This window comes from Myotis myotis, unplaced genomic scaffold, assembly GCF_014108235.1.
Source record: "Myotis myotis isolate mMyoMyo1 unplaced genomic scaffold, mMyoMyo1.p scaffold_m19_p_2, whole genome shotgun sequence".
Lineage (NCBI taxonomy): Eukaryota > Metazoa > Chordata > Mammalia > Chiroptera > Vespertilionidae > Myotis > Myotis myotis.
Window position 1 is genome coordinate 146,926,233 of NW_023416324.1, and position 27,987 is coordinate 146,954,219.

General features: G+C 40.5%; 1 protein-coding gene across 1 annotated transcript in view; it reads right to left on the bottom strand.

Moving 5' to 3' along the window:
- Window positions 1-2,502: 2,502 nt before the first annotated feature.
- MORC1 (MORC family CW-type zinc finger 1) overlaps window positions 2,503-27,987 on the bottom strand; it is a 136,686-nt gene continuing 111,201 nt past the window's right edge. The window contains exons 19-25 of the mRNA XM_036348532.1: window positions 27,888-27,957; window positions 25,751-25,817; window positions 21,551-21,697; window positions 16,975-17,062; window positions 15,433-15,486; window positions 7,161-7,355; window positions 2,503-2,680 (exon numbers count right to left, since the gene is read on the bottom strand). Of these exons, the coding sequence (XP_036204425.1) occupies window positions 2,528-2,680; window positions 7,161-7,355; window positions 15,433-15,486; window positions 16,975-17,062; window positions 21,551-21,697; window positions 25,751-25,817; window positions 27,888-27,957 (774 nt within the window). The 3' untranslated portion in view covers window positions 2,503-2,527. The remainder of the gene's footprint in view (window positions 2,681-7,160; window positions 7,356-15,432; window positions 15,487-16,974; window positions 17,063-21,550; window positions 21,698-25,750; window positions 25,818-27,887; window positions 27,958-27,987) is intronic.

A 27,987-nucleotide genomic window follows, 5' to 3' on the forward strand; every position in this document is an offset into this window, starting at 1 on the left:
AATGTACATACCCTTTTACCTAGCAATTTATCTTTTAGATTTGATATAATTGCACCTATGTGAAATGAACATATTTAAAAGAATATTCAGCCCTAGCCAGTTTGGCTCAGTGGATAGAGCATCGGCCTGCAGACTGAAGGCTCCCAGGTTAAATTCTGGTCTAGGGCACATGCCCAGGTTGTGGGCTCAATCCTCAGTGTGGGGGGTGCAGGAGGCAGCTGATCCATGCATTCTCTTTCTTCATTGGTGTTTCTCTCTCTCTCCCTCTCCCTTCCTCTCTGAAACCAATAAAAATATATATATTTTTTTAAAAAAGAATAATCACTGTTGTGTGCATGTAAATCCAAAATAATAGATAAAATGTAACTATCCATTGAATAAGAGAATAATTAAGTACATTTTGGTATGTCCATGAATGGAGTAACAAGGAGCAGTTAAAGATGAGAGAGCTCTACATGTATGGATCCTGATATAGAATGATCTTGAAGGTATATAAAGTAGAAAAGCATCAGCATCTTTTGGCTGCTACTCCACATTTATATCTATACTAGCGGCCCGGTGCACAAAAATTTGTGCACTCGGGGGGGAGGGGGGGCCCCTCAGCCCAGCCTGTGACCTCTTGCAGTCTGGGACCCCTCAGGGGATGACCACCTGCTGGCTTAGGCCCGCTACCTGGGGGATTGGGCCTAAGATGGCAATCAGACATCCCTCTGGCAGCCCGGTAGCCCTCGGGGGGTGTCCACTTGCCAGCGGGGAGCAGGCTTAAACTGCAGTCAGACATCCTTAGTGCTGCTGAGGAGGCAGGAGAGGCTCCCACCACCACCACTGTACTGGCAGTCGTCAGCCTGGCTTGTGGCTGAGCAGAGCTCCTCCCATGTGAGAGCGCCCTGACCACCAGAGGGCAGCTCCTGCATTGAGCGTCTGCCCCCTGGTGGTCAGTGTGTGTCATAGTGACCAGTCATTCCCAGTCCTTCTGCTGTTAGGGTCAGTTTGCATATTACCCTTTTACTGTATAGGATAGAGGCCTGGTGCACAGGTGGGGGTCGGCTAGTTTTCCCTGATGGGTGTCCCGGATCAGGGTGGGGGTCCCGCTTGGGTGCCTGGCCAGCCTGGATGAACGGATGATGGCTGTTTGCATCTGGTCACACCCCCTTCAGGTTGGGGGTCCCCACTGGGGTGCCTGGCTAGTCTGGGTGAGGGGCTGAGGGCTGTTTTCAGGCTGGCGGGTGACTGAAGCTCCCAACCTCTCCTTTTTTTCTTTTTTCTTTTTATTCTGGGATTTATTTACCTTCTATGGCTGTCACTGGAACTGAGAGCTGGCTTTAGCTCTGAGGCTTGGCTCCAGCTCTGAGACCTCGGCTGCTGAAAGCAGGTATCTGGGCTTTATTTAGCTTCTATAATTGAAACACTGTTGCAACTCCAGCTCTGAGGCCCGGCTGGCTGAAAGTAGGTTTCTGGGGATTGTTTAGCTTCAATAATTGCAACATAGTTGCTTAGAGTGCAGCTCAGAGGCTGGCAGCGGCAGGCGGGGAACCTTGGCTTCCTCCATCACTGGAGCAAGCAAGCCTCCTGTTCGCTTCAGCTGCCTGGCTGCCGGCTGCCATCTTGGTTGGCAGTTAATTTGCATATCGCCCTGATTAGCCAATGGGAAGCATGTCGGAGGTACGGTTAATTACCATGTTTGTCTATTATTAGATAGGATAATGATTTGTATGGTTTCATATGCACTGATTTTACTTGAATGGACTCACAATAACTGGTAAAAACATGCCTCTTGAGAAAACTATTAGACAAGCAGGGGTGAAGAATTTACACCATATTCCTACTTCACAAGTTCTGAATTTTATGCTTTGTGAATGTACATAAAATTAAAATATACAACTCCACAAATAAATATTAAATATTTATTGTTTTTGTACAACACAACAGACATTTCTAAACAAACACATAACAAAGTCAGTTATCAAAGAAAATGTAAAAACACAATGCTTATATATGTTTAATGTGTGTTCAAGTTATACTTAGAAGAGTGTTTCTTTTACAATAGCACAATAAGAAAATTATGATCTATACTATAGCTCAAAGTTTTTTGAAGATTTGTATTTTCTGCTGAGTATGGGCTGTAGTGGAGAAAGGGCACAATCCCTGTCTTTTTCAACACAAGTTTCAGAAGGAGGTGATTCTGTAGTTCTGTGTATATTGATTTTGAAAACCACTGTTTTCCAGTTTTTACAGTTTTTCAAGTAAAATCAAAATTTAAGCCTAAGTGGCATTTTCATCTTTCTTAGTTGCTCACCTGGAAGTTACAGAACTAGAGAAATAGTTCCTGAAAGACCAGAAAGGGTTAGGGAGTAGGATGGGGAAGTATGTAAAGGGTTAATCACCCTCCATTTCCAAAGTATAACTAGTACAATTTCTTCAGTGTCAAAAAGGACAAACTTCACAATAACAAGAGGAAATATTTTTTTGAAAATAAGTTTCCTTTTTCTTATTAGCATTTTAAAGAAAGGAATGACTTTTCTGACTTTTAGTTTTGAGAAGTACTTTCATTGTTCTCTAAAGGGAGACTATGTCCTGCATCTGTACTTCCTTTATTGAAAGCGTTCCCAAAAAGATGATCTTCTTTAAGCAAAGCTTCTAAATAACTGTCAATCTGCTCCATGTCTCCTACTGGACCTCCCTGGAAAAGAAAAGCAACAGTCATAGCAGGGAAACAAGCTAGAACTATAATCTGGGTGGCCTCTGAAGAGTCTTCTCTATGATTCATGTAACAACACAACCCACCTTGCATCTGAAAAATGCTTTTAACCTTTCAAAATGTTTTCACATTTAACCCCATTTTATGCCTGTAAGGAGTTAGAAAGTTTGATCATTTTTTCTTCTTTATCGGAGGTTAATTTCACTGTTGTTTTTTCCTTCTATTTAATTACTTGTTTTATTCCTAAAGCCCCATCTCATCTTTCTCTGTCACAGGCTTTTACCTCCCATTTTAAAAATTCATGAATCTTACCGAAACCTGTTTGGCTCAGTGGATAGAGCATCGGCCTGTGGACTGAAGGGTCCCAGGTTCGATTCCGGTCAAGGCATGTACCTGGGTTGCAGGCACATCCCCAGTAGGAGATGTGCAGGAGGCAGCTGATCGATGTTTCTCTCATCGATGTTTCTAACTATCTCTCTCCTTTCCTCTCTGTAAAAAAAATCATAAAATATGTTTAAAAAATTCATGAATCTTTAGCCTTATAAGCAAAACAGATGACTAGGAAAATTTTGACTTCTCTGTTTCTCCTCTTCCCTCTGCAGCATCTTTCCCTGCAATGCTTGGCTTGCTGCCCGCATCTGCTCCCTTTTCTCTCTTTCCCCCCAGATCTCTGAGTTAATTTCATGCTCTCCTTCCCTGGGCTTCTTAATCCATGAACAGCTGAACAAATGCTCCTTCTTTACTGACCTAAATCTCACGCCCCTCAGGCCCAACCATGGGATCTGCTGGGGTCCAACCCCAGAAGGTTCAGGGGTCCCCAAAGGTGTGGACGGAGTCAGCGAAGAAGGAATGACATGGAGACAGCGTTCAGTTGATCAGCAGCCTAGCCAGGATCTCTAGCCAGGATCTCCAGCCAAGTTCTGGTCAGGATCTCCAGCCAGGTTCTGTGTCCATGTTCTCTTGCTAGGTTCTCCAGCCAGGTTCTATAGCCATGTCCCCTTGCTAGGTTCTCCAGCCAGGTTCTGTAGCCATGTTCTAGTCAGGTTCTCTTGCCATGTTCTATCCAGGTTCTGTAGCCAGGTTCTGTCTCTAGGTTCTTCAGCCAGGTTCTCTCACTAGGTTCTGTCTCTAGGTTCTGTGTAGGTTCTGTGTCTAGGTTCTGTGTCCTGTTGTCTTGTTACATCTGTATTTATACCAGTTGATTCCAATCCTATCTATCTCTATTCCAAAGGTTAGGGCGTTTCTTAACTCCATTCCAGGGAGTAAAGATTATGTAGCTTAAGCATGATTGTTCGTAGTTAAAGTGATTAATTACCCGCCTGGCACTTAGTTAAGGGGTTTTATTCCCTCCCTAACTTCAGGGGAAAATCCCTACCTGGGGAAACAACCTTTCTCAGAGAGGTGACCTTGGTTAAAACACCTAGTGAAAAGAAGGTGAGCAAACATATTAAGAACAGTATGCCATATATGCCAGGTCCCTTGAAACAGCAAGGATGGACCGGCTCCCGGCAGGGATCAACCTGCTCTTCAACTGAGCTGATGGAAAAGAGAATTTTTAGGAAGGACCTTTCAGAAACAATCCCACTCTTATTATTGTTCCCAACAAGTGTGTAACACCACCATCCTACTTTCTCCATCCCTTATTTGATTCCATGCTTTGCTCCCTCTGCCCTAGACCTGCTCAGTCCTCTAACAAGACTAAATTGTGTTAAGTCCCAGCTCTGTGACGTAACCCTGTTCTTGAAGACAGGTGTCCACAATATTAGCACCGACCCTCGGGAATACCCTGTGTGACCCTTTCTGACACTGACCACTCTCGGCCTAGTTGGTCTAGTCTAATCTTCTGAATACTGCTCTCTACCTGGTGGACTAGACTTTCCCATCTTCTTCATGTGCCTGCCGTGTCTGCTGGTGGGTCTACCTCACCTTGAGTCCCTGCTCTATTCCACTGCAATTGCTCTGGCAATCAGAGACAGTAAAAATGGAAACTTCAAGTGGGGGGTGAGAGTAAATATATTTGGGCAGAAAACATTTGAGTTCCTCTCCAGTGATAGTAGATAAAGAGTTTCATACTCTTTGGGCTAAAGCATTTTGCCTCCTTATTAAACTTTGAGAAAAAAGCAAATTAAATTAGTATAATTACCCTATTTTGGGGAGAGCTCAGGGATTTGGCATAAAGAGCAAATTAGCCCAAGCCGGTTTGGCTCAGTGATTGGAGCATGGTCCTGCAGACTGAAGGGTCCTGGGCTTGATTCTGGTCAAGGGCATGTACCTGAGCTGCAGGCTAGATCCAGGCCCCATTTGGGGCACTTGCAGGAAGCAACCAATTGATGTGTCTCTCTCTTTTTTAAAAAAAAAATATATATATTGTATTAATTTTTTTACAGAGAGGAAGGGACAGGGATAGAGAGTTAGAAACATCGATGAGAGAGAAACATCGATCAGCTGCCTCCTGCACACTCCCTATTGGGAATGTGCCCACAACCAAGGTACATGCCCTTGGCCAGAATCGAACCCATGACCCTTCAGTCCGCAGGCCGATGCTCCATTCACTGAGCCAAACCGGTCAGGGCTTGATGTGCCTCTTTACTATCAATGTTTCTCTCTCTGTTTCTCCCTTTCCCTTCCATTCTCTCTAAAAATCAATGGAGAAAATATCCTTGGATGAGGAATAGCTAAAGAGAGAGAGAGAGAGAGAGAGAGAGAGAGAGAGAGAGAGAGAGAGAGAGAGAAATTATTCTTTTTTTTTCTTAGCCAAATACATATTTGCTATTCTGAGAACCAACAATTTTTATGAACTTTTCTGATAAAGAATGATATTCAATTTCTATGATATAGAATTTCTTTGGTCTCTCTAGTTTTCCTTCTTAAACAATTATTATGACTGAAACTTTACCACATGCCAGGCTTTGTATTAGACCTTTTGCCCATAAAAATATTTCCCACCCTTTACAGCCACAAGAACCAAAAGGAGCTCCACTCACATCCCACTCTTACAGAAATAAACCGACTTCAATAATAGGCTCATTTAGCACAAATGTAATTACCATTATGTGAAAACAGTTAGCATTAATTGTCCTTTATATTTTAATAATGAAACATTTTAACTGTTGCCTAGACCACACAAGGGGGGTAGGAGTCTTCTCTTTTGGCTCTATACTTCAGTTAAGCAAAAATATTTTCTGCATTTTATTTTGCATTCAATATAAGACAAAAATCCCAGAGAAAACAAAATCCATTTGTTTTTAAGAAGAAATGGACTATTCGTTTGAAATGTTCACAGCCAGGACTGAAACCCAGGCAGTCTGCCTTCAAAGTCCATGTCCCTCCCCAAACCTCTTCCTGGCAAGACAAGCCTCAGGCCTCCCTGTCAGGGCTCGCTGGGGAGACTCAGCCCCTGCCCTTGTACCCTGCACAGCCCAGGAAGGCCCTGTCTCTGTCCCAGGTTAGGGATCTTTCTGAGGAAAATGCCATGTGCTCACTGTTGATTTCTCAGTTCATTTCTAGCATTTATAGAAAGACTTTTCAACCTTGGCTATATATATTTTAATTTTTGATATGTTTTACCTAACATTTCTGTGTAATAGTGAAGGTAAAATTTTTAATGTTACCTAACATTTAAAATATTCTAATATGTACTTTCAATCTCATAGGAGCACAATTCTTTTTAAAAATTTTTTTTATAGTTTTAATATTTTTCTACAAAAATCAATGATCTTCACGTAGTTACATTTGCAACAAAGGCCCATGGTGAATTTCAGTTGTTGCCATTACCAGGAAATAAACATGAATGTAAAAATGTAGACCTTATACTCTTTTATTTACAACTTTAACAATTCACATGGAAGACTGAAAAGGTGAAATAGTTTACAGAACAGTTTATGTATGTAACAAAATAAGCATTTAAGTCCAGTGGGTCCTAAGCTGTAGCCTTTCTAGTAACTGAAAGAGTTTTTCCTGTGAGGATGCTAATCATTTGTCCAGCTTCCAGCTGCTTCACTGAGCACCTTTCTTTATGCATTGAAATATACACACAAACAAGATGGACAATAGTCCATATATACATGGTGTTTCCTGACCTCTCCAATCTATCCTCTAAGACTAGAAGAATCTACTTTTATTTATGTATCAGGATAAAAATAAATGAACACAGTTTGCTTTCTGAAAAAATTTCCTACTAGAAACATACTATTGAGGAGACCTGAGGGCAATCAAACTGCACCAACAGCACAAGGCAAGATTCTGATTTTGTTGAGAGAGAGAATAATAGGCCTTCAAAAATGCTCTAGTATGTACTTTCAAAGTTCATTTATCTGTTGTTTCACTATCCTTATAGGTAGAGTAAGGGTGAGGTTAGTGACTTGTCCAAGGTCAATAAATAGAAGACGCTGTTAGGAGAGGAATCTAGCTGAGAGCTCTTTCCACAAAGGATATTCCCACTATTCAAAGTCCCATCACTCACCAGCTGAAGTTTCTGCAGCAATGCTGCCAGTTTTACACGAAGATTGTTCAGTCTATCTTCAGTAACTTTTCTTTTTTGTTCACATTGCACCAGAGATATTTCATTCATCACTCCTCTTCTGTTAGCATCATAGATAATAGACTGTGTTGTTCTCTTCAGTTTTTTTGCATATTGGGCCATGTACACATCCTGGATCTGGGAACGTTTGTTTTTAAGTTTTAGTATATTTTTAAATTTTACTTTTCCCCCTAATATCAGAAAACAATTTTCTGTTTAATTACATGCATATATACTATTTCAATTAAAAATCCGTAGATACTAAATGTCAACTCCATAAACTTAAGGAATGTACAATCTGATGAAAAAAAAAGGAAGGAAGATATATAATAGTCCAGTAACTATAATATAGCCCAGGAACTATAATGCTTCGTAATGAAGAAGGAACCCAGTACTGGTTGAATTTGTTCAAGGGGACAGGTCCCTGTAACTCTCTCCACTGATCCAATATCTCATAGACAATGACAGAAGGGCCAGACACTCAGGGCTTTCATGGCAGATAATAATGTGTTATTTATAACTCAAGCCGAAACCAGTTTGGCTCAGTGGATAGAGCGTCAGCCTGCGGACTGAAAGGTCCCAGGTTTGATTCCAGTCAAGGACATGTACCTGGGCTGCAGGCACATCCCCAGTAGGAGATGTGCAGGAGGCAGCTGATCGATGTTTCTCTCTCATCGATGTTTCTAACTCTCTATCTCTCTCCCTTCCTCTCTGTAAAAACTCAATAAAATATATATATATATATAAAAAATTTATAACTCAAGTCTGTAGCATCTAAAAAGCACAGCAGCTACAGTAAGAGAATTCCTGTTCTGTCCCTTTCTCTGGGCCCCTTTCCCTGATGTAAAGAGCACATACACTAACATATACAACCCTTGCTCATTCAAGTGTCTTGGTTGTTTTCTAAGAGCTTGAGGCACTCAGAGTAGAGATAGGTAATGCAGAGTCCAAATGCTTCCCATTTCAAAATGACATTAATTCCTGTGTCAACATTTTGAGAGGGCCAGGGGATATTCTGAGAAAAGAGAGCATCACAAGGCAAATCCTGTTTTGATCATCATTTGAAAGTTTTTCTAATGAGATTTCTGTGCACCAACATGACTGGGTTGCCGCAAGGTAGCTTTATTTGTCTCCTGGGTCTCCCCTTTCCCTTTCACCCCGCTCCACGACACTCAATAATATGTGCAGACCCTTCCCAAACACTGTCCACATGGGCTCCTTTGACCTCATCATGAATTTCTTCTCTTTCTAAAAAATCCTTTAAACAAACAAACAAAAACTCCTAAGTGTATTAAGTTCCGTTAAATAGACACTCACCAACCAGTTCCTAAATTTGAGGCATAGAATTTAATTATAGGTAACACAAAGACACATAAGGTTCAGTCTTTGCCCTCAAGCAGCTTCTAGTCCACAGGGTGAGTAATGCAAATATTAAATCTTATGGGAGAAAGTGCAATTGTGCCCCAAGTAAGACACAGATATTAGAGATGAGAAAAGGGTGTAGATTCTCCAATAAAATCCTTACTTAAAATACTTGCCTTAAGTTTATGTTGGTAACTAATCCCCCCAACTATTTGTGCTATTAACTGAGAAGAGTATTTGGGAGCAAGACCCCAAATACCACTCCATAGTGGCAAACATTGGCCCTATACACACACACACACACACACACACGCACACACACGCACACGCACAGTAGGTGTTAAAGTGAGACTTGCTTGTGAGGCTTGTAGATTGGCATATTAATAAATTCTAGATTTTTAGTCTGAAACTTCCTGGAAACCTGTGTGAGGCACCAGGAATTAGACTCTGAAAGCCTTGACCTAATTCTGCCTATTTTTAACTTATTTCCTGAGTCCTAGGCGTTGTTCCAGGAATACCCCAAGATCATTCTTGCCTCAGACCCTTCACCTCTGCTATTTTTCCCTGTTTGAAAGTTTGACCCCAGATTTAGACAAGGCTGCCTCTTTGCCTCGGGTCTGTATTGAAATGCGGCTCAGGTATTCTGTGCTCACTGGGAACAACTTCCCTTTCCCAACATACACCATCACTGTCTATCCCAGGCCCTGCACAGTTATTTTATGGCATACCCATTATATGTTTATTTATTTATGTGTTTAGTATTTATCATTATGTGACCCTGCACTATGTTTTATTTATGTGTTTATCCCATTCTCTAGAATGTTACCTCAATGTAAAATAAAAAAAAAAGGTTTTGTTCATCTCTGCATTTCCAATGCCTGCCACTCAGTGAGGCCTAAATACTGGGGAGTAAGGAGAGCAAATATGTAGTCTTCACAATAAGGGGATTTCAGACACGTGGGCCAATCTTCCTTTGGAATCCAGGCCACATTCTGAGATCGTGGAGGGGAATCTACTTTTGAACATCCTCAACTCAACCTACACGAAGTTGATGACTTACAACTAAGGCAACAACACCTCCTCCAGAAGTTTCACAGATGCTTCCTACGGAGGCTTCAGTCAAACCAGGGAGTGACATCCCCAGGGTTTGAAGGTGGTGTAAGGTAAATAATTCAATTCAGCTGGAATAGGGACAAGGTCTGATAGGTCAGATGTCACCAGCCATTTATGCTTCTTAGTTTTCAGAACTCCTGAATCTTACAACTTGTGCCAGGCTGAACAATAGCCACAAAACACTCTTTTATACAACAAAACAAATTAAAACAAATAAAATTGAAAAAATAGATAAAATATTCAAAACAACATTATTTAGAAAAACAGCAGCAACAAAAAGGAACACACTATTGATACACTTAAATGGCTGAGTGATTAAAGCCAATCATAATGTAATATACTGTATGATTCTATTTCTATAAGACGCATGGTAAATCCTGTTTTGGAGATGGAGAACAGATTGGTGGTTGCCAGGAGTCAGGCATATTTGTGCATGGGAGGCAGGACTATAAAGGAGATCTTTGTGGCAATGGGAGTTCTGTATACTGGTTTTAGTGGTTACACAAATCTGCATATATGATAAAATGAGACACATATTTTACCAATTTCATTGTCCTGGTTTTGACATTGTAATATAATTATATATTTATGTAGGAGGACGTAAGCACTGGGTGAAGGGTACATGGGACCTCTACTATTTTGTAAATTTCTGTGTATCTGTAATTACTTAAATAAAAAGTTCAAAAGACAACATTGTTAATATGGTATGACATTAAGAATGTTTACATTCAAAGTCATATGTAATCTCTCAAAGTTCACTGTCTTATAACCAGCAAACTATGTCTCCTTCAAATACCACCAGCCTGTTGTTTCCTGATTTATTCTCCTGCCTTTCTTAGGCTAACATTTCCAGGAGGTTTCCATAAAAGGTAGCAATTTTGACAACTTTTATAGTTTCATATAACAGGAATTCCAGTTGTATTAATATTTTAAGGCGAGTAGAGAATTGTAACAAGATGAGAGGCTTAGTTCTGCTGGATAAACTTCCTCTTGCAGGGGAACTGTGGCAGATCAAAACTGGAATGCTTCCCAAACTACATTAATTCAGAACAGAATTAGGATTTGAAAGAAAGGATATTTAACTGAGATTTTAATTTTCTGACTCAAATTTAAAAAGTCAGAGCTCTGAAGTTCTAGAAACCTAATGAGTTTGCATAAAGTAAGACAGGCCTATAAGATCTATAGATTTTGTACCTTACAGGGATATGCATGTGAGTGTTTATGTAGGCAGGCTCTATAGTAGAAGCAATAAACTTAGATTCAATGCACAAATAGTAAGACCCAGATGCATTCAAAGTTACTGATTGAATGCCATCAGTAGACAGGATTTGGTGAGAGAGGATTGCTAATTTTAAAGATTCTATAATCTAGTTCGTGAAAAAAATAAAATGCCAGAAACTACTACAATATAAGGCAGAAAATTTAATGCTAAAATCAAAGTTTAAGGCTCTCTCTCAGAGCACAGAAAGTCAAGATTAATTTCTCCTGGAGAGACTGAGCAAGGCTTAATGTAGAAGGCAACACTGACCAGGTCCTAATGGGGTGGGCAGGATTTCAAGAGGCTAACTGTGGACTGGCAGAGTACTTAAGAGTATTCTGGGGTACCGCATAGGGAAAGGCTCAGAGGCAGCCTACTCTAGTAGGTTGGAGCAATTTCAATCTGGATGGACCAGATGGCTTGTGAGAGGAAAAAATAAAGGATGGTGGCTCTGTTACAGGGCAGTGAGAAGCTAGGAAAATTTCAGGGCTCGAGGAATAGGGAAACTGAGATAAAGTTAAAACAAGACCAAGTAGTGTGGCAATTTGCAGCCAGCTTGTAAATAACAGGCCCGTATCTTCCCACAGCCAAGGAGGCTTCAGAGCAAATGCTTATATGATTACCTAACTAAAGAATGAAGAAAAGCAGAGAGAAGGGAGGAATCATTCTCAACCACCAAACAAAGAAGTCAGCCCTTTGGAGGAAGGGGAAAGGAAAGAAAGGACTGTTTTGTTTTTGTTTTGATTTTTAACTCCCAAAGTAGAGGAGCCAGCAGTCTCAAGGCTTGGCAATATATAACTGCCAAGTGCTTCTCATGAATTCTGAGAAGGCCACAGCAAAATAAAGAAGGACCTTGAAAATGAACCTGTAACAAGATATTCAACAGAGGAAGTTTGAAACCTATAGACAGGAGGTTATTTAATGCCTCAAACCCCCACCCAACTGGCTCCTCAAATTAGCTGAGTGATGCCCATCCATGATCTGAGCCGGATGAAGGAGACTTGCTTGCCTTTGCTTCTTTAATGAATTTGCTTGCTTTAATAAATTGGCTTTATCACAATGCAATCAGGGTCACTCAGTCTTTCGAAACTGACAAGAATCCAAGGTGGGGACAGCCCCTCCCTCCGACTCAGGAGGCTGTCCCATAACATCATTTTGGGATCCCTGAGCTGCCTGTGACAGTTCAGCTCAGGTTGGGGAGGACTGCCAATGCTGTCATGACTCACTGACTGCTCCCACAGTAGTTATGAAGACCACTGATGTCAGGGCGAGGCGACCAAAGAAGTCTGTGAGTGACCAAGGGTCCTCCTGGGATTGGATGTGGCTCTCTTCATTAAAAGTACACACCTTAAAGCAACTTGGATTTGTCTTCCATGGACTTCAAGAAATAAATGCAGCAGATTTTTATAACTACCACCTAAAGCTAACAATCGGTAACAAAGTCCTTAGGACCAAGCAGTCACATTGGGGAAATCGGGATTCTAACTGTTCTCTGTTTTGCTTGAAACATCTCCGTTTCAACGGGAACGCATGGTCTCCTGACTACTTATTTTGCTTTGGGTCTTCGAATTCCACCTGCCCTGAACCTTAAGGGGGTTCTATTCATCACCTCTGCTAGTACAGTTCACCTTGAATAAACACTTCTCTTACTCAGTCTGGTCTCCAAGATCCAACCACTTGGATCCATTACTAAAAATTTATTTAAAAATAGATATGAATGACATATATAAGCTTGGATAACCTGAGATGTATGACAATCTAATTCTTAGCAAATTTCTAAATTTTACAGTGTAACTATTTAAATAAGAGTTTCCTAACCAGCAGATGAAGATCTGCGGGAAGATCCAGGAGACTTACTGGGCTTTCTTCAAGTGGCTGCCACAGACTTTCATTGGGACATTTCTTGATGGAACACTAAATCTGCCTACACATGCACATACACTCTGCCTCCAACACTTCACTGTCATCTCCCCCATATACATCTCATCATGTGATGTCAAGGAGTCTAGTAAGTAAACGTGTTTTTTTTTTATACTAACAGGCTGAGAAGATGTAGTATGCCTATTGTTAGTAATACTGCAAACTCTATCACAAGGCTGAAGTACTACCATCTGGATAAGAATGAGATGGGAGAAAGCATTATAGTAAAGAGAGGTTTGAAGTGGGACAAATCTGGGTTCCAGCCCTAACTCTGCTACTTGCATTGCGACATTGGAATTTTATCTTTCTGACTCTCCACTTAACATGGAGATAGTGGCACCCACCTCCCAAAGTTGTTGTGAGAGTTAGATGAAGTAATAATGTATGTACTAGTAAAAGGCCAGGTTCAGTATCTGGCTCTAGTAGCTCTTGATCAATCACAGTTTTATATTCACTAATGATAATAATATAGTGTTAACACAGGGTAAAATATATTAAAAGAAAACAATCTTTTACCCTATTCTAGTTTGGAAATGTTGATAATTAAGTCTTCAAGCAGAAAATGTTCAATTACTGCTTTTCAACAAGACATTATTTAGAAAATAAACTAATTGTCAGTTGGCCGATGATGAGAAACTAAGACCTACAACACACCCTCATTTGTGCCTATCACAGTCCAGTAGACACTCGATCAGAAACATCAAAGGCAAATATATCAAACAGGATGTGAAATTTAGGCACACCCTAAAATTCAAATACAGCCTTTCTAAAAAGAAATCTGGTTTAGGTTCTAATTTTCATTTCAAGGTTGCCTAGTTATATGTCTTTGGGAACTTACTTCACAATTCCATTTCTTGTATAAAACCAGATTATTCAAATGTACTCTATTTCTTACTAAAGGGATGAGGCAATGCCTTTGCTTATAGTTGTGCTTTGCATAACTTCAGGGAATACCATTCACCTCCTAGTCTTGATAGATTTGCATGTTGTTATGATAGTTTCTCAGAAGATGGCTGTAAGCATTGTTAAAAAAACAAAACCAAACAAAATTTAACAGTAAATTTGAAGATTTAATTGGCTTTATTAAGCAATTCATTATTTGAGCAGCATCCTCTTTAGTAACAAGAAGGGCTCTCCAAGGGGTTGGACAAAATAGAAGGCTTTTATAGAAAGAAGGGTGGGGCAAGGGAGCTACTAACAAAAGAAAAGATTATTTTTAGACTAAGGTATCTTTTGTGGGGGAAGGGAACAGGGTTTTTATTATACAGATTGCCTTTTTTTTCTATGGGGGATGAGGAGAGCCCATAAGACAAATTGCTTCATTGGTATTGACTAGAACATTCCAGGTTGGTTGATTTAGAATACATTTCCAGGGAGACGTTAAAACAGGAATTAGGTCAGATATTAAATCTAGGTTTGGTATCATGGGCTTTAACACAAGTGATGCTATTTTGAGCCTGTGGTTTCCTCCTTAACAGCACTAGCAGATGGAAGAAGATGCTAGTATATTTGCTGAGGTACCTGTTTGAGCAAACCTAAGTGTCAGTGAAGAGTAACCTCTCAACATTGATCTTGGTGTCATGAAAAGTTCTAGACTGTTGTGGCCTCTGAGGAATCTGTGAACCTCTGGTTGTCTTGGCTCCAACACTCACTCCCTTTTTCCACTTGGGGATTAGGGTTGGAGTTTACATCTTGGAGTCTCTGTTCTCTTGAGTGTTAATTAAGGGAGTTGAGGCATATCATTTGTTTTTAGATCTTTCTCTAATAGAACTGAATGACTCTATGGTCTCTTTCCATCCCCCTCCCCTAGGAAATCTGTAAGACCTAGATACACAGTATTATTGGAAACATATACCGACAGAGAGAGAGAGAGAGAGAGAGAGAGAGAGAGAGAGAGAGAGAGAAGTTGTAACGAAATACACCAAAATAGTAATAGATAGTAATAGCAGTGATCTTGGAATGGTGTGGGATTATGAATGATTTTTTTATTTCTTTTACTTCCTTTTAGTAGCACTAATTATTTTTCTATTTTTATAATGAAAAAAATCATAAACTTTAAAAACTGTTGATAAGATACTAAACAAACAAACAAAGCCAGAGAAATATGAACTTTTCCAGAGTACAGCAGGCCCTCAAATATGGTAGTTTCGTTCAACATTGTTTCATTATAACATAGATGAGATCCCACAGGAACTTCACTCTTGTTTATATCAACAGCCTACAGCATTTCACTTAAAGTCAAGAACCTATCTACAAAGTTAAGAGAGGACTGAACTGTAATTAAAACTTTAACCTATGATCAATTTCTGGCTTAGTCAGTGACTATCTTTCTTAAAGGCTCAGAATGTCTTGTTTCTAGTACAAATGACAATCCTACTCCAAGCATTTCATAAGCTTTATGCTGTGGAAACATTTGCATTTTAAAATTCAAAATTCTACGTCTTGATAAGTGAAGGCAAATTTGATTTCCTTCCAAACAGAGCATTTGGAAATGTATATTATTTCTCCTTTGGAATACAGGATCATGTAGAATATAAATGACTACACTGAAAGGAAGCTTACCTGCTGGAAACACATTTTCAGCTTTCTGTTTGTCTGCTCTGTGCACTGCTCCAGCTGTTTTCATAAATTATAATAAAACAGGATATTAACTTTTAGAGAATCAGCTGTCTACAGCAGTTACAACATGCAATATCTAGTATACAAGAAACATATCAAAGCCTGGAACTGGCCAACACCAATACAGTGGGTCTTTTAAGCCTGGGTCTAATTAAATTAATTCACTAAGATATACCTTACCTCATTCCAAAAAATGATTAAGGCAGTCCACATAATACAGCATGGTTAAAAAAATTGCAAAGAACATAATCAAGGTGAAGGAAAAGTAAATGATAAACAATAAATATTCAAAGCGATATCAGTAAGATAGGTGGAGCCTGGATTTCTTAGATGGGAACACCCAGAAATAGACGGGGGGTGGGGGGATCACTGGCATATGGGGTGAGATTTGAAGCCAGAGACTAGTTGAGGTCACCTAGAAACCCATTCCATTGACAGAAGGAAGTGTTCCAGGAATGAGTCCTCAGACAGGCCAACATTTAGAGACCAAATAGAGAAGGAGCTGCCAGCAAACACAGGGGGAAAGCAAGAAAATGAGAGGAGTGCTGTTATGAAAGCTACAAAAAGAAAATGCTTCAAGCAGGAGAAAGTGGTCCACTGTACTGAAGACCTGAGCAGTCGGTAAGTAAGTGACCACTACACGTCAGCACAGTGGTCACGGGTGGCCTCACAGGACAGCCGCAGTGAAGTGTGGAGTCAGAAGCAGGACGGGAGACCATGAGGTGAGAGCACAGGGTGAAGAAGCAAAGACAGTGATTATAGATTAGAGGACTAAGGACTTCACCCAGGATCAAATTAAAGCACCTGGCACTTTGGCCAAATGAATAAACTGGTGCTCTTTTCACCGACAGTCTTTCCACATGTACCCATCCTTCCCAGAAATCACACTGAGCATGAGGGTGGGCAGACACCCCCACCCTCTGCACCACGCTGGCCCTTCTCCACACGGAGCAGCTCTGAGCTGTGGGCCTGCACTCCTCACTGAGCTTCACCATGGCCTGTGGCGACTGGGCAGCGTGAGGACACCCACTGTGAGACAGTGCGAGCCTCTGCCTGTCCACCCAGGTAGCTGAGGAAAGTTTTCCTTTCCCTCACATATGGTCCGTCTCTGAGAATAGATTTGATAAATGCAACTGTCTTCATCTTTCCGGGTGAAGTCTCAGTGATTCTAATACGACACTAAGGTTGCTGACGAAGTGTATCTGAGAGACAGAAATTCTATTCTTGATGCAAGGGAGGGAAGTCGGACTATGTCTCATTTCCATTTATCTCTGCAACCAACTGTTCTCAGTCAGCATGATCTTACTGAAGCTTATTTAACCCTTGGCCACATTGGTTTTAATTCTGAGCCACCCATTTGGTATAAAGATCCTCATCTTCCTTCACTTAGTTCCTCTTACTGGGAACACTTCACGTTTTTCTTCACTGAAAACCAAATTCAGGCTCTTCTGTCATTTCCTCGGAGTTCCACAAAAGCCGGCTTACCTCCGAGCTTGCCACAAATTCCTCCACAGATGAGTAGCCAATTTCTGATGGTAGCTGGTACTCAGGAAAGAAATGCAGAATAATCTCCCTGGGGAAAAAAGCACAGCAGAGATGGGAATGTGCCAGGAAAAGAGACAGAGCACTCATCTGTCAGACTGGCCTTGACTCCCGGGTGTTAAACATCGTAGCAAAGATGAACATTCATGCCCACCAAACTGCTTTACCACTGGCATTAAAGTGTTCTTCAAAAGCATAAGCTGGGAGAGGAAGGAGTCTGGTTATTAAAAGGCAACAGGAGGAATCCTGTGGTAACAGAATTGTTCTGTGTCTTGAATGTTAATGCCAATGTCCCTATTGTGATTCTGTTCTACTGTTTTCCAAGACGTTACCATGGGGAGAAGCCAGGTAAAGGGTAGAGGGGATCTCTGTATTATTTCTTACTACTGCATGTGAACCTACACTTGTCTTAAAATAAAAAGTTTATGGAAGGAAGGGAAGGAGGGAGGGAGGGATGGAGAAAGGGAAGGAGGGAAGAAAGGAAGGCTGAGAATTCCTGCCTCTAGCCAAGCAGCTTAGGAAAGCCCAGCACCCCCCTGAGTGCTCTGGGAAGAGAACTCAGCATTGCAAAATTCCTGTAGGGAAACAGGCTATGGGCTTACTGACTTTTTTCCTAAGAAAATAAAACTTAACTCTCCAGAGGAAGTCCTTTCATTGGGCCCTCCAAGACACAGACAGAAGAGCTGTGTCTGGAGTCACTGGTTGGTTTGGTCAACCTTATGCGACCATAAACCACTCCTCTCTCTCCATAAATCCAGCTTCCCTTCCTCCAATACAGGGCTGAACTCTCTTCTGAGCATTGGTCCTTTTCATGGTGGATATGAACTCTTTTGGGTTTAGAGATTTTCAGCAACCTTCAGAGGAAGTACTTCTAGAAAAACATGTTAAGATGAGAATGAGAATGCAGCACCACAGGTACTGATAGAAGGAACCCTAACCCATAATTTGGGGAGCCCCAAAGAAGAGGAGTTAGCCAGCTGCAGGGAGCAGGGGCTGGGGGCAGGTGAGGGAAGTATTCTAAGCCAATTGTAATCTATGTTGGGAAACTGAGTATTTTCTGAAGATACTGAACCCCTGGTCAGACTCAACCACTTTTTATAAAGTGGTGAAAATGTGCCAAGCATTGCTATCTGCTTTATATATATAATTTTTATGAAAACTCTGATTGAGGAGTTATTCCTATTTTGAACCTCTCTGGTTTCCTGGTATTAAGGACCCCATCCTCACCCTTACCCTCAGGCTCAAGCAGGTTGGCTGTGCTCTCCTTTTTGTCTCTGCCTTTTGCTCTCCCCTCCACAGAGCTGCTACTAACAGCTTTTCTTGGGAAATTCTGTCCCACAAGACTAATTAGAAAAGCAGACATTTTTATGGCCTTCTAAAAAGTATCTTTTTTTTGTAGGTTTAGATAGTAAATGTACTGAGGGAAACAGACTGTTAAAAACAAAACAAGACAGGAAAATGCTAAACTGAGCAAAACACTCTAAGATATCAAAAATCACAAATGTAGGAAGTAAACAGAGATGCCGACTCTACTTCGACCGTGTGGAAAAGGGTAAGGATGATGTCATGTCCAAAATGAACCAAGTGGAGGGAAGGAACATTCCACACACCTGAAAGGGCTCTAACTACTCTCTTAACCATGTGACAAGCAAGAACAAATCTGGCCAACAATAGTGAGTCTTACAGAACACGGTGCCCTCCGCATAGCACACAACCAGCCACAATCTTCATGCCTTGAGGCAGGGGTCCTCAAACTTTTTAAACAGGGGGCCAGTTTACTGTCCCTCAGACCATTGGAGGGCCGGACTATAGTTTATTGTATTTGCATGTGGCCCGAGGGCCGTAGTTTGAGGACCCCTGCCTTGAGGGATTTAAAATCTAGTTAACACAAGGAATAATGTTAGACACGACGAAGAACAGAGCAGTACAGGAGGGAAAAAAAGAGAGAGAAGACAAGAAATCTGTTTTCACTGGTGAAATGTAAGAAAACATACTACTGCTGGTTGAGGCAAAAGAGAAGACTCGTAAATGAGGAATTCATTTTGTTCCAATTAAAGCCTCATGTTCTGTACAATTCTCTTTCTACTGAGCATTTTTATAAAACTACAAAAATTCAAGCTAGTATGAAAAGATCTGATTTATTAATGCATTTAGCTTTCAGAATGTTCAGTTGATAATAGCATGATCATTTCAAGCACTAAAGATTCTACGTGTTCATTAGGGAGATGGTTTCTGGGAAATTTTAATTTTCTATTGATGGCTAATTATAGAAGTGGATGTACTTTAAAGTCTTAGTATACTCAATCAGATTATCTCCTTTTTTTATCAAGTGTAACTCATCAATATGAATAGTAATGATCCACTTAGATGAAGAACAAAAAATAGTCCAGTTAAAAAAAAAAGAAAATGATGATACACAGTGATATATCCAAACTCTGCTGCAACACAACCAGACATGTCTCTTGAGGTCTCATAGTGTGGATGGACACACACACACACACACACACACACACACACACACTTTCATATGTATACATGTGTCTATATTCCCGTGTGTGTGTGTATATATATATACCTATGTATGTGTGTACATGTACAGTGTTGAGGAGCATGAGATTCCAAATCAGAGAGCAGGAGGCTAAACCCAGCCCTGCCCTTAGCTGTACAATTTTCTCTGAGACGTTGAGTGTGTTACTCAGTTTCTCTAAGCTTCAGTTTCCTTATCCATAAAAAAGTTGAAAGTCATACCAATCTTATCAGTTTGTGGAAATAAAAAGCAAACATATACAAAGCACTTGAGTGAATGCCTAAAATATTGTAATGGTTTAAAAATTATAGCTATTAATGATCAAGAAAGCCTGTCACAATCATTGGTCATGTGGTCACATCCATACTTTAATAATATGCACACATTTATTCACATATACAAAGGCTCATACATATGTTATTGCATACTACAATGTCTCAGTGACCAAAGGACATGCATGAATGTTAGAACTAGTAAGAAAGAAACCAGGATTCAAATATATGGCTACCCAATTCAGTGCTGAGAATTTACATATTACTTCTGATCAAATAGGGACAGAAGGTAAGAAACTGGTTGGAGAATCTGTTCTTCAGGGACTATGCTATAGGCTATTGCCATTTGAGACTGACATCCATCTGTATCACTGGAGAAGTGGTCTTTTTCAACCTCTTAATATGTATCCAACACTGAGGTCTGGCCTGCACCTGCCTCTTTCCCAGGCTGGTGTAAGCTTGCCAGCCCAGTCACTATGGTAGATTTGGTGGCCAGAACTTAGTACTCAGAAATGCAGCACACTAGCTTCATTTCTTGGTTAACAGCTTGTCTCTGGATCCCTAGTATCATTAATAAAATGTGTCTTGGTGCAAAGTCCAAGGTAGATCCACCTACGTAGAAGCAAGAGTGCTTCCTCCTTTCTCCTACAGCAGGATAGCTGTTGGGAATGTGCTTCTAAAGGACCGTACGTGGGGACTTCATACCCATATAGGCACAGCTCCACAGCCCTGGATTCTGCCACAGAAGTTTCCATAAATTTGCAGGGCAACTGCAGGACAGAGTCCCTGTCTTTATATATAACCAACCTCTACCTTTCTTTTTCTTCCTATCTGCTATTCTTTGCTAAGTCTCTTCTCCAGGAATATTCTATCAGTCACTCATCAGAAAGTCAAAGTAACTGTCCAAAGGAAAAACAATCTTCCAGCTAGGGCATGCTGTGTGGCCTCCTTGGCTGAAAGCCTCTTACCACACAGTCTCCTCATAGTCTGCAAACCCCAACAAAACCAACCGGCTGCACTAATGTAGTGGTGCTACTGCTCCTGCCCCCCACCCTCTCACATGACACCTATTTAGAGCATTCTTCTGTATACTAACTTGGCTTGATCGTAAAGCCCCCTCCCATGATGGGTCCCTATTTGGAAAAACTGAATCCTGGGCTTTACCCACTCTGTCTCTCCATTCTTTGAGAATTGAGATTCAAATATCTAAGTTCTTCATTAACCATGGGCACAAATTTAACATTCTACACCAAGCCAAAAAGTAAAATTATTTCCCTCAGGAAGTTTAGTATTAAAGCCAAAAAAAAAGAGACACTTTTTAGAGGGTCATACAAATATCATGAGGGATATTAGTAATAAATATGGAAGGAAGGAAGGAAGGAAGGAAGGAAGGAAGGAAGGAAGGAAGGAAGGAAGGAAGGAAGGAAGGAAATTATCTTAGCAAGGCCAACTCAGTAAGAATTACTCATTGTACCTGAGAGAGGACTGATGTCCACCATATTGCTGGACCATGTAACAACAAGCATTTAGCAACTGTAGTTCTATTTCAAGGGACATTTAACCCATGATCTAGCTAAGTCAGTGTAGTTAGGAGACAAATCTTAAAGTCATTTGACTAAATTTTCTCATTATTACCACTTAATAAGGAAAAAAATCAGGAGTTGTCACTTCTAAGAAATTTTAACAAAGCATGTGGAAATATGTTAGTAAATATCTTTACCATAAATTAGATGTCAGTTTTCTTACTGTTTCCTTGACAGATGGGCTCTGAGAAGACTTTGTCAGCAAAGAACCAACTTCACAGCCACTACTCACAGCAACTCTGGCTCTGTGTCCAGAACCTGGACCAAAGTCTTGCACTGGAATGCTGGGCAAAAACAGCCGAGATTTATCATTTGAAAGTAGGAATCACATTAGATACTAATAACCTCAGAAACATCAATATATGACAAATAAAATGTGAATATATACCAAATAAAGTAAGGACATATGTGTGATGCTGAAAACTCATTTATATAGTTATATTAAATCAATTCCCACGTAGAAGAATTACTATTTATTCCTGAAAAATCTTGTTCCAAGGTTTGTGGGTGGTCACAATTAAATAAAATCAGTAGTGATTTATTATTAACAACAGTAGTCATATACCATTTGTCTCTTATTTGGTGAAAGAGGCTTTAAACTAAAGTTCTAGGTTAGCCTGTGGGTGGGGGAGGTACGTACAGAAAGAAAACAAAGCAGGGGCAAAGTCAATTGAAAAAAAACTTTAGTCAAATCTGGAGGAAGGAGAATGTTCCAGGTGAAGTGTAATGATTCTGGGATAGAAACAAGGTAGGGCTAGTCAAAGGGGAATGAGGAGGCCAGAGCTGTTGAGGTGGAGTGAGGACAGCACTGGCCATGGAGTGGGAGCTGGAGTTTATTCCAAGCAGAGCAGGCACTACCATTGAGGGGTTTCTTGCATGGGTATAAGGTGATCTGATATGTGTTTTAAACACATAACTGGCCACAGCATGGAGAATACACACAATGAGGATGCATAAAGTAGTGCTGAATGTTAATAAAACCCAAAGCTTTCAGTGTGGTAGAAACAAGAAAAGTCAAAGGCTGTGCAATATAGGAAATAAAGCAGGTTGGGCAGGTGTGGAACAAATCATGTAGGGTTGTGTCTGTCAATTAATGGATTATTGTGATCACTTTCACAATTGAGATGACATAAATTAAAAAGAGTTCTATATCTTTATATTTTCACTAGAGGCCTGGCACACAAAATACATATACGGGTATGGTCCCTAGGCCTGGCCTGTAATCAGGGTCATCTTCCCTGGCTGCCTGCAGCCAGCGCCCGCCCCGCCCCCCCTTGGTTCCCCATTTGCCATCGGGCAATTGGAGCCTGATGGCCAGGGGAAGGGATTGAGAAGTTGGCCTTCCTGCCTGCTTGCTGGCCCTGCCCCCACTGTGGGTTGCCCTCTGTGGGGGCCTTGGCCTGGAGCCACCTGCATCCCCTGCCACTCACCCCAGTTCCCTGTTCACCATTGGGCAATCAGAGCCTTCTGACTGGGGGAAGGGACCAAGAGGTGGTCAGTGCCCCTCATAGTGACTGGTTGAGCGGTCCTTCTGGTCGTTCCGTCATTAGGGTAATTTGCATATTACCATTTTATTAGATAGGATACTGTATGGGTCTTTTAACAATTGGATAATAGTTCATACCAAATGAAATGTGCTTCTATTGTCAACCTTTCTTTGGCATTAAATATATTAACTTCAGCTATATTTCATTTAAGATGAAGAACATTATAATGCTTAATTGTCTGTTAAAAACACTTGTACAATGTCTGAATGCCCATTAACCATAACTTCCTTTATGCTGAAATTTTACTAAAGAGAAATCCTTCAATTTTTTTTTTTTTTTTTATCATTTTTGGCATGCTGCAGATTTATGCTGGTGGTAGGGGTGGAGGGTAAAATGCACTACCCTAGAGCACAGGGATTCCTCTCTGAGCTTTTGTTCCTTCTTTGGCCAAAAAACAACAGTGTCTGCCTCACAGAGCTGTGCTGAGGATTAAACAAGAAATACAAAGAATCTGTCTCAATGCCTCCTGTTATGAAACAACACACACACACACACACAATGTATTTTAGTGTTTGGATGGATTTTAAATTTTAACTTAAATCTTAATAAAACTCTAGGTTAAAGCATTATCCATAAAATGGCCTCACAACACTGGGCGTGGGGGGAATAACATCATTTCGCCACTCAACAAATGTTACAGAGTGCCCACTTTCAGTCAGGAGCTATTCAGGACTCTAAGGACACACAGGGGAAGAAGACAGCCTCTGTTCTCATGCAGTGAGTTAGTGTTGAGTGAAAAATATATAGAAAATAAGCAAGTTAGAATGTAAAACATTAAAAGAGACAGAAACAGCCGAAACCGGTTTGGCTCAGTGGATAGAGCGTCGGCCTGCGGACTGAGAGGTCCCAGGTTCGATTCCGGTCAAGGGCATGTACCTGGGTTGCGGGCATATCCCCAGTAGGAGATGTGCAGGAGGCAGCTGATCGATGATTCTCTCTCATCGATGTTTCTAACTCTCTATCTCTCTCCCTTCCTCTCTGTAAAAAATCAATAAAAAAATATTTAAAAAAAATAAAAAATAAAAGAGACAGAAACAATGAGATAGATATTTAAAAATAGTAATCAGTAGGGGAGGCCAGGGGATTGTCAAGGGCAGAGGAAAAAAAAGGACACATATGTAATACCGTTTGTAATACTTTAAGCAATAAAACAAACAAACAAAAAAATAGTAATCAGTGCTCTAGAAAAAAATAGAACAGGATGATATGGTTTGACAGTGTGCCTTGTCAGAAGTGGGGTGGCCTATTTTAGATGGAGTCGTCAGGGAATGCCTCTCAGAGGCTTGGAGTTATGCAGAAGAAAAGACATGGCCCGTCCTTAATAAAGGCCATATGCAATGGAAGACTGACATTCAGACAGACAATTCCACTTGACTGGGAAGCACTGCTCACCACTGTGGGTCAGACCATCCTATATAATAAAAGGCTAATATGCAAATCAACCAAACAGCAGAATTACTGGTCACTATGACAGACAGGGGGCAGACGCTCGATGCAGGAGCTGCCCCCTAGTGGTCTTCTCTCCCACAGGGGGAGCACCGCTCAGCCAAAAGCTGGGCTCACAGCTGGCAAGAGCAGCAACAGTGGCAGGAGCCTTTCCCTCCTCCACAGCAACGCTAAGGACTCCTCGGGGGATGTCCGCCTGCTGACTTAGGCCTGCTTCCCGCCCCCAGGGATCCCGGACTGTGAGAGGATGCAGGCCAGGCTGAGGAACCCTCCCCCTGCCCCCAGTGCATGAATGTTGGGCACTAAGCCTCTAGGAATAAATAATTATTGAAACTGAATGATGTAATATGATCATTGCAACAGAGGCTCTGTGAATACCTTTGTGGTCAGGGGGACCCCAAAGGAGAGAACACTCAAACTGAGAGTTGAATGAAATTTGACTGGTGTACATGTTTCAGAGGACATTCAAACAAAGGAAGTAGTGTGGACAAAAAAATGGAGGTATGTGATAAAACAGAACTATAAGCAATTCAGAAACCTGGGAAACAAAGTGAGGGCTAAAGAGAGAGGGCCAGGAATGAAGGGTACCTGTGCCAGGCTCAGGACTTGATCATTTATCTTCACAGTGACAGGACTGTGAAAGGCTTTTGAGTAGAAGAGTGAATGATGGGATGTGCGTGTTAGAGCGACTACTGTTTAGTAAGTGTGGAACATAAAAGCTCCTCTGTCTTTTCTTGCACTTTATTCAAGGAGCTCCTATGCAAAAACAGCAGGTAGGGGTAGGAGGGGTGGATTCAGAGACACCCGGTCTGAATGTCTGAAAAGCAGCTTCAATAGGTTTGTAGTAGAGTGAGGATAAGAGTTTTCTTCCTGGAAAACATTCTCTTCATTCTATTAGGTATTCAAAATATTTTACTTGAGAAGTCTCATGTCAAGAAGACTCTAGCATGCAATGATTACAATTGCATACATGTATGACAATTAGATAATAAGCCACACAAAATATGGGTTCATGATTTCATAGTTATACCTTATATATGCAACATTTTCCATTCTTGGACCACATTACCGTAATTTGAATTAGTTGCCTGCCGTGAGTAGGAAGGTAAGCCTGTTTCATTTTATTATTCCCAGTACTCACAAAAGAAAATGAAAAGGTTTGGAAGAAAAGTAAGAAATTTAGTGCATTCTATTCTTTCTTGTCTCCTTTGTAAAATTTGGTTCCAATCTTAATTGCTTTTCTTGTTACTATTATTTTCTTTCTTTTTGTGTTGAAACATTGATAATCACTTTTCAATAGTGTAATTTCACTCACTTGGATTTATATAATTGCGGTACACTCACCTTTTCCAGTTAGGTAATGAAGAGTTTCTCTTTATTTCTGCAATGTCACTGCACAGCTCCTGTTTTTCTTCAAAAGGACATAAACAAAATGAAGTCAGTCACTTTTTGATTACCACATAATAAACTGAAAGAAGTACATTAGTTCTTACATTACTACCTGTAAGTACATTAACTACCTGTATGCAATTTGGCTTTGTATTCAAACTACCTTTTGTAAAACTGCACCAATATGTCCTCAAGACAGTACATAATAACCTTTTTAACAAAGTGTATATAGTATATGTAATACCCAAGGGCCTCTCTAACTTGTTTTTTCATGATTCCTTTGTAGTGATGCTCACTGTCTGCTATTGCTGTGCTTGGGGTAACTTGACTGGGGCTGTTCAGATTCCCTGTTCTCACTAACCTCTGCCCTGACAACCATCCGTCTTCCCTTAGCATCCTTCTCTGTTCCATTTTGGGTTCAGATTCAAAGATGTCCTGACAGATCCCAATCAGAAATGTGTCTCGATAGAGAGTGCAACTTTAAATCAGGAAGAGACCTAGAGTTACCTAATCAGCCATCTCACTCAGAGAACCTCAGAACTGCAGGTTCAGAGAAGTCAGTGACTTGTTTACAGTCCACAGAGAAGTAGAAATGCTTCAACCCTCTTGGATTGGTGTTAAGAGTTTTGGGGGACAGTACAAGAAATAAATCAACGTGTCCTTCCACCTATCTCTAGAATTCTTTGTGATATCTGTCCAAATAGCTAGTTATCAAATAAACCCTTAGTAAGAAGTTTAGGATCATCAAAGGCCATGAGGAACAGGACAGAACAAGGAAAGTTTAGATGGTGGGTAAATGGCTGAGGCTCTGCTGACTCCCTTAAGGAAACGTGAGAGGATAGAGGTTGTCCAAGCACACTGAAGGTGCTATTGATTTTGCTCACCGACTTGCATACAAAGTGAAGTTTTTTAATCCAACAGCCAACTAATCCATAATTACAGTCATTTGAAAATATTTCACAATTTGTTTCTTCTAAATCCAGGGTGATTGTTGGAAATTAAATATTAATTTTAGGGTCAAAATTGTATTAACAATTTTTCTGTTACAATTGGGAAACCCAACAGGCACATACTTGAAGGTCTCTTAATAGTTTAAAACTTCTGTAAAAGACTGGCTTTAAAATTTAGAGTTCCTTATAAAACAAATCCTGATTGTAAATATCAAATTATCCTAATTAAGATGGAAAAGAAAAAGTGTGATTTCTTAGGGAACTCACTAATGAGTTCAAATATGAAGATGGGAATGAATGGGTGATTAGGTTACCTAAGCGACAAAGTATGAAGGGAGAGCTTACAACCAAATGTGGACACAAAATGATGGCATGGATCAACACAAAAATGATTGTGAATAGTGAAGCCAAAATGAGCTGAGACTTGCTAATGAGACAATAATAAGATGACAATGAAAATAATGTACTTACTGCTTAGGCCTAACGGTACAATATTAAAGCAAAAGAGTGAATACATAGTAAAAGAATTAATGGAGACTAAGAAAATAAAATTTCCTGAGTCCAGCTTGTTCCCAGCTTCTCTCCCCAGGGAAATTGTCTTTAAATTGAATAACATAACATGGCAACTTTATGTTTAAAAGAAAGTTCACGTCTCTCACCTGAGACAAATTAGACCCCAAAGACATGAAGGAACTAATAAATGTGATCACTCTTACTGATCTCAGAGGAACCACGATAAGCAGGAAAAGGATTAAATGATTGAAAATAGGGGAATGCCATTATAATTTTCAAAACAGATTCTGAAAATTATAGACCTGATATCAATCCTCAGCAAATTATGAAACAGAATTCAATGAGAAGGGTAACGTAAGTCTAGTGTTGGGTGTTTCAGTCAGTGTGGCAGTAGTGCTGGGGGCACGATTCTCAGGTAGGAGGTATCTTTCTGCCCCTTCAAAACACATGCAGTTGGTGGCTGTTTACTCTTCCCTCCTCCCGCTTCTGAAATGACAAACTTAATTTTTTTACATCCAAACTGCTACCAAAGTTGTGACCTATGGCCCACAGAAGTTGTGTCACACAGTCATATTGAAAACAACTCAAACATTATAGCTCATATATATAAACTGAATTCTATTTTTTACCTTTTTTCATAAGGGGAACTTCCTTTTTTTCACGTTTCAAGAAAACATTGTTGTCACTTTGATCTAAAATCTGAAAAACAAGCTCTTTATTTAAAGCTGT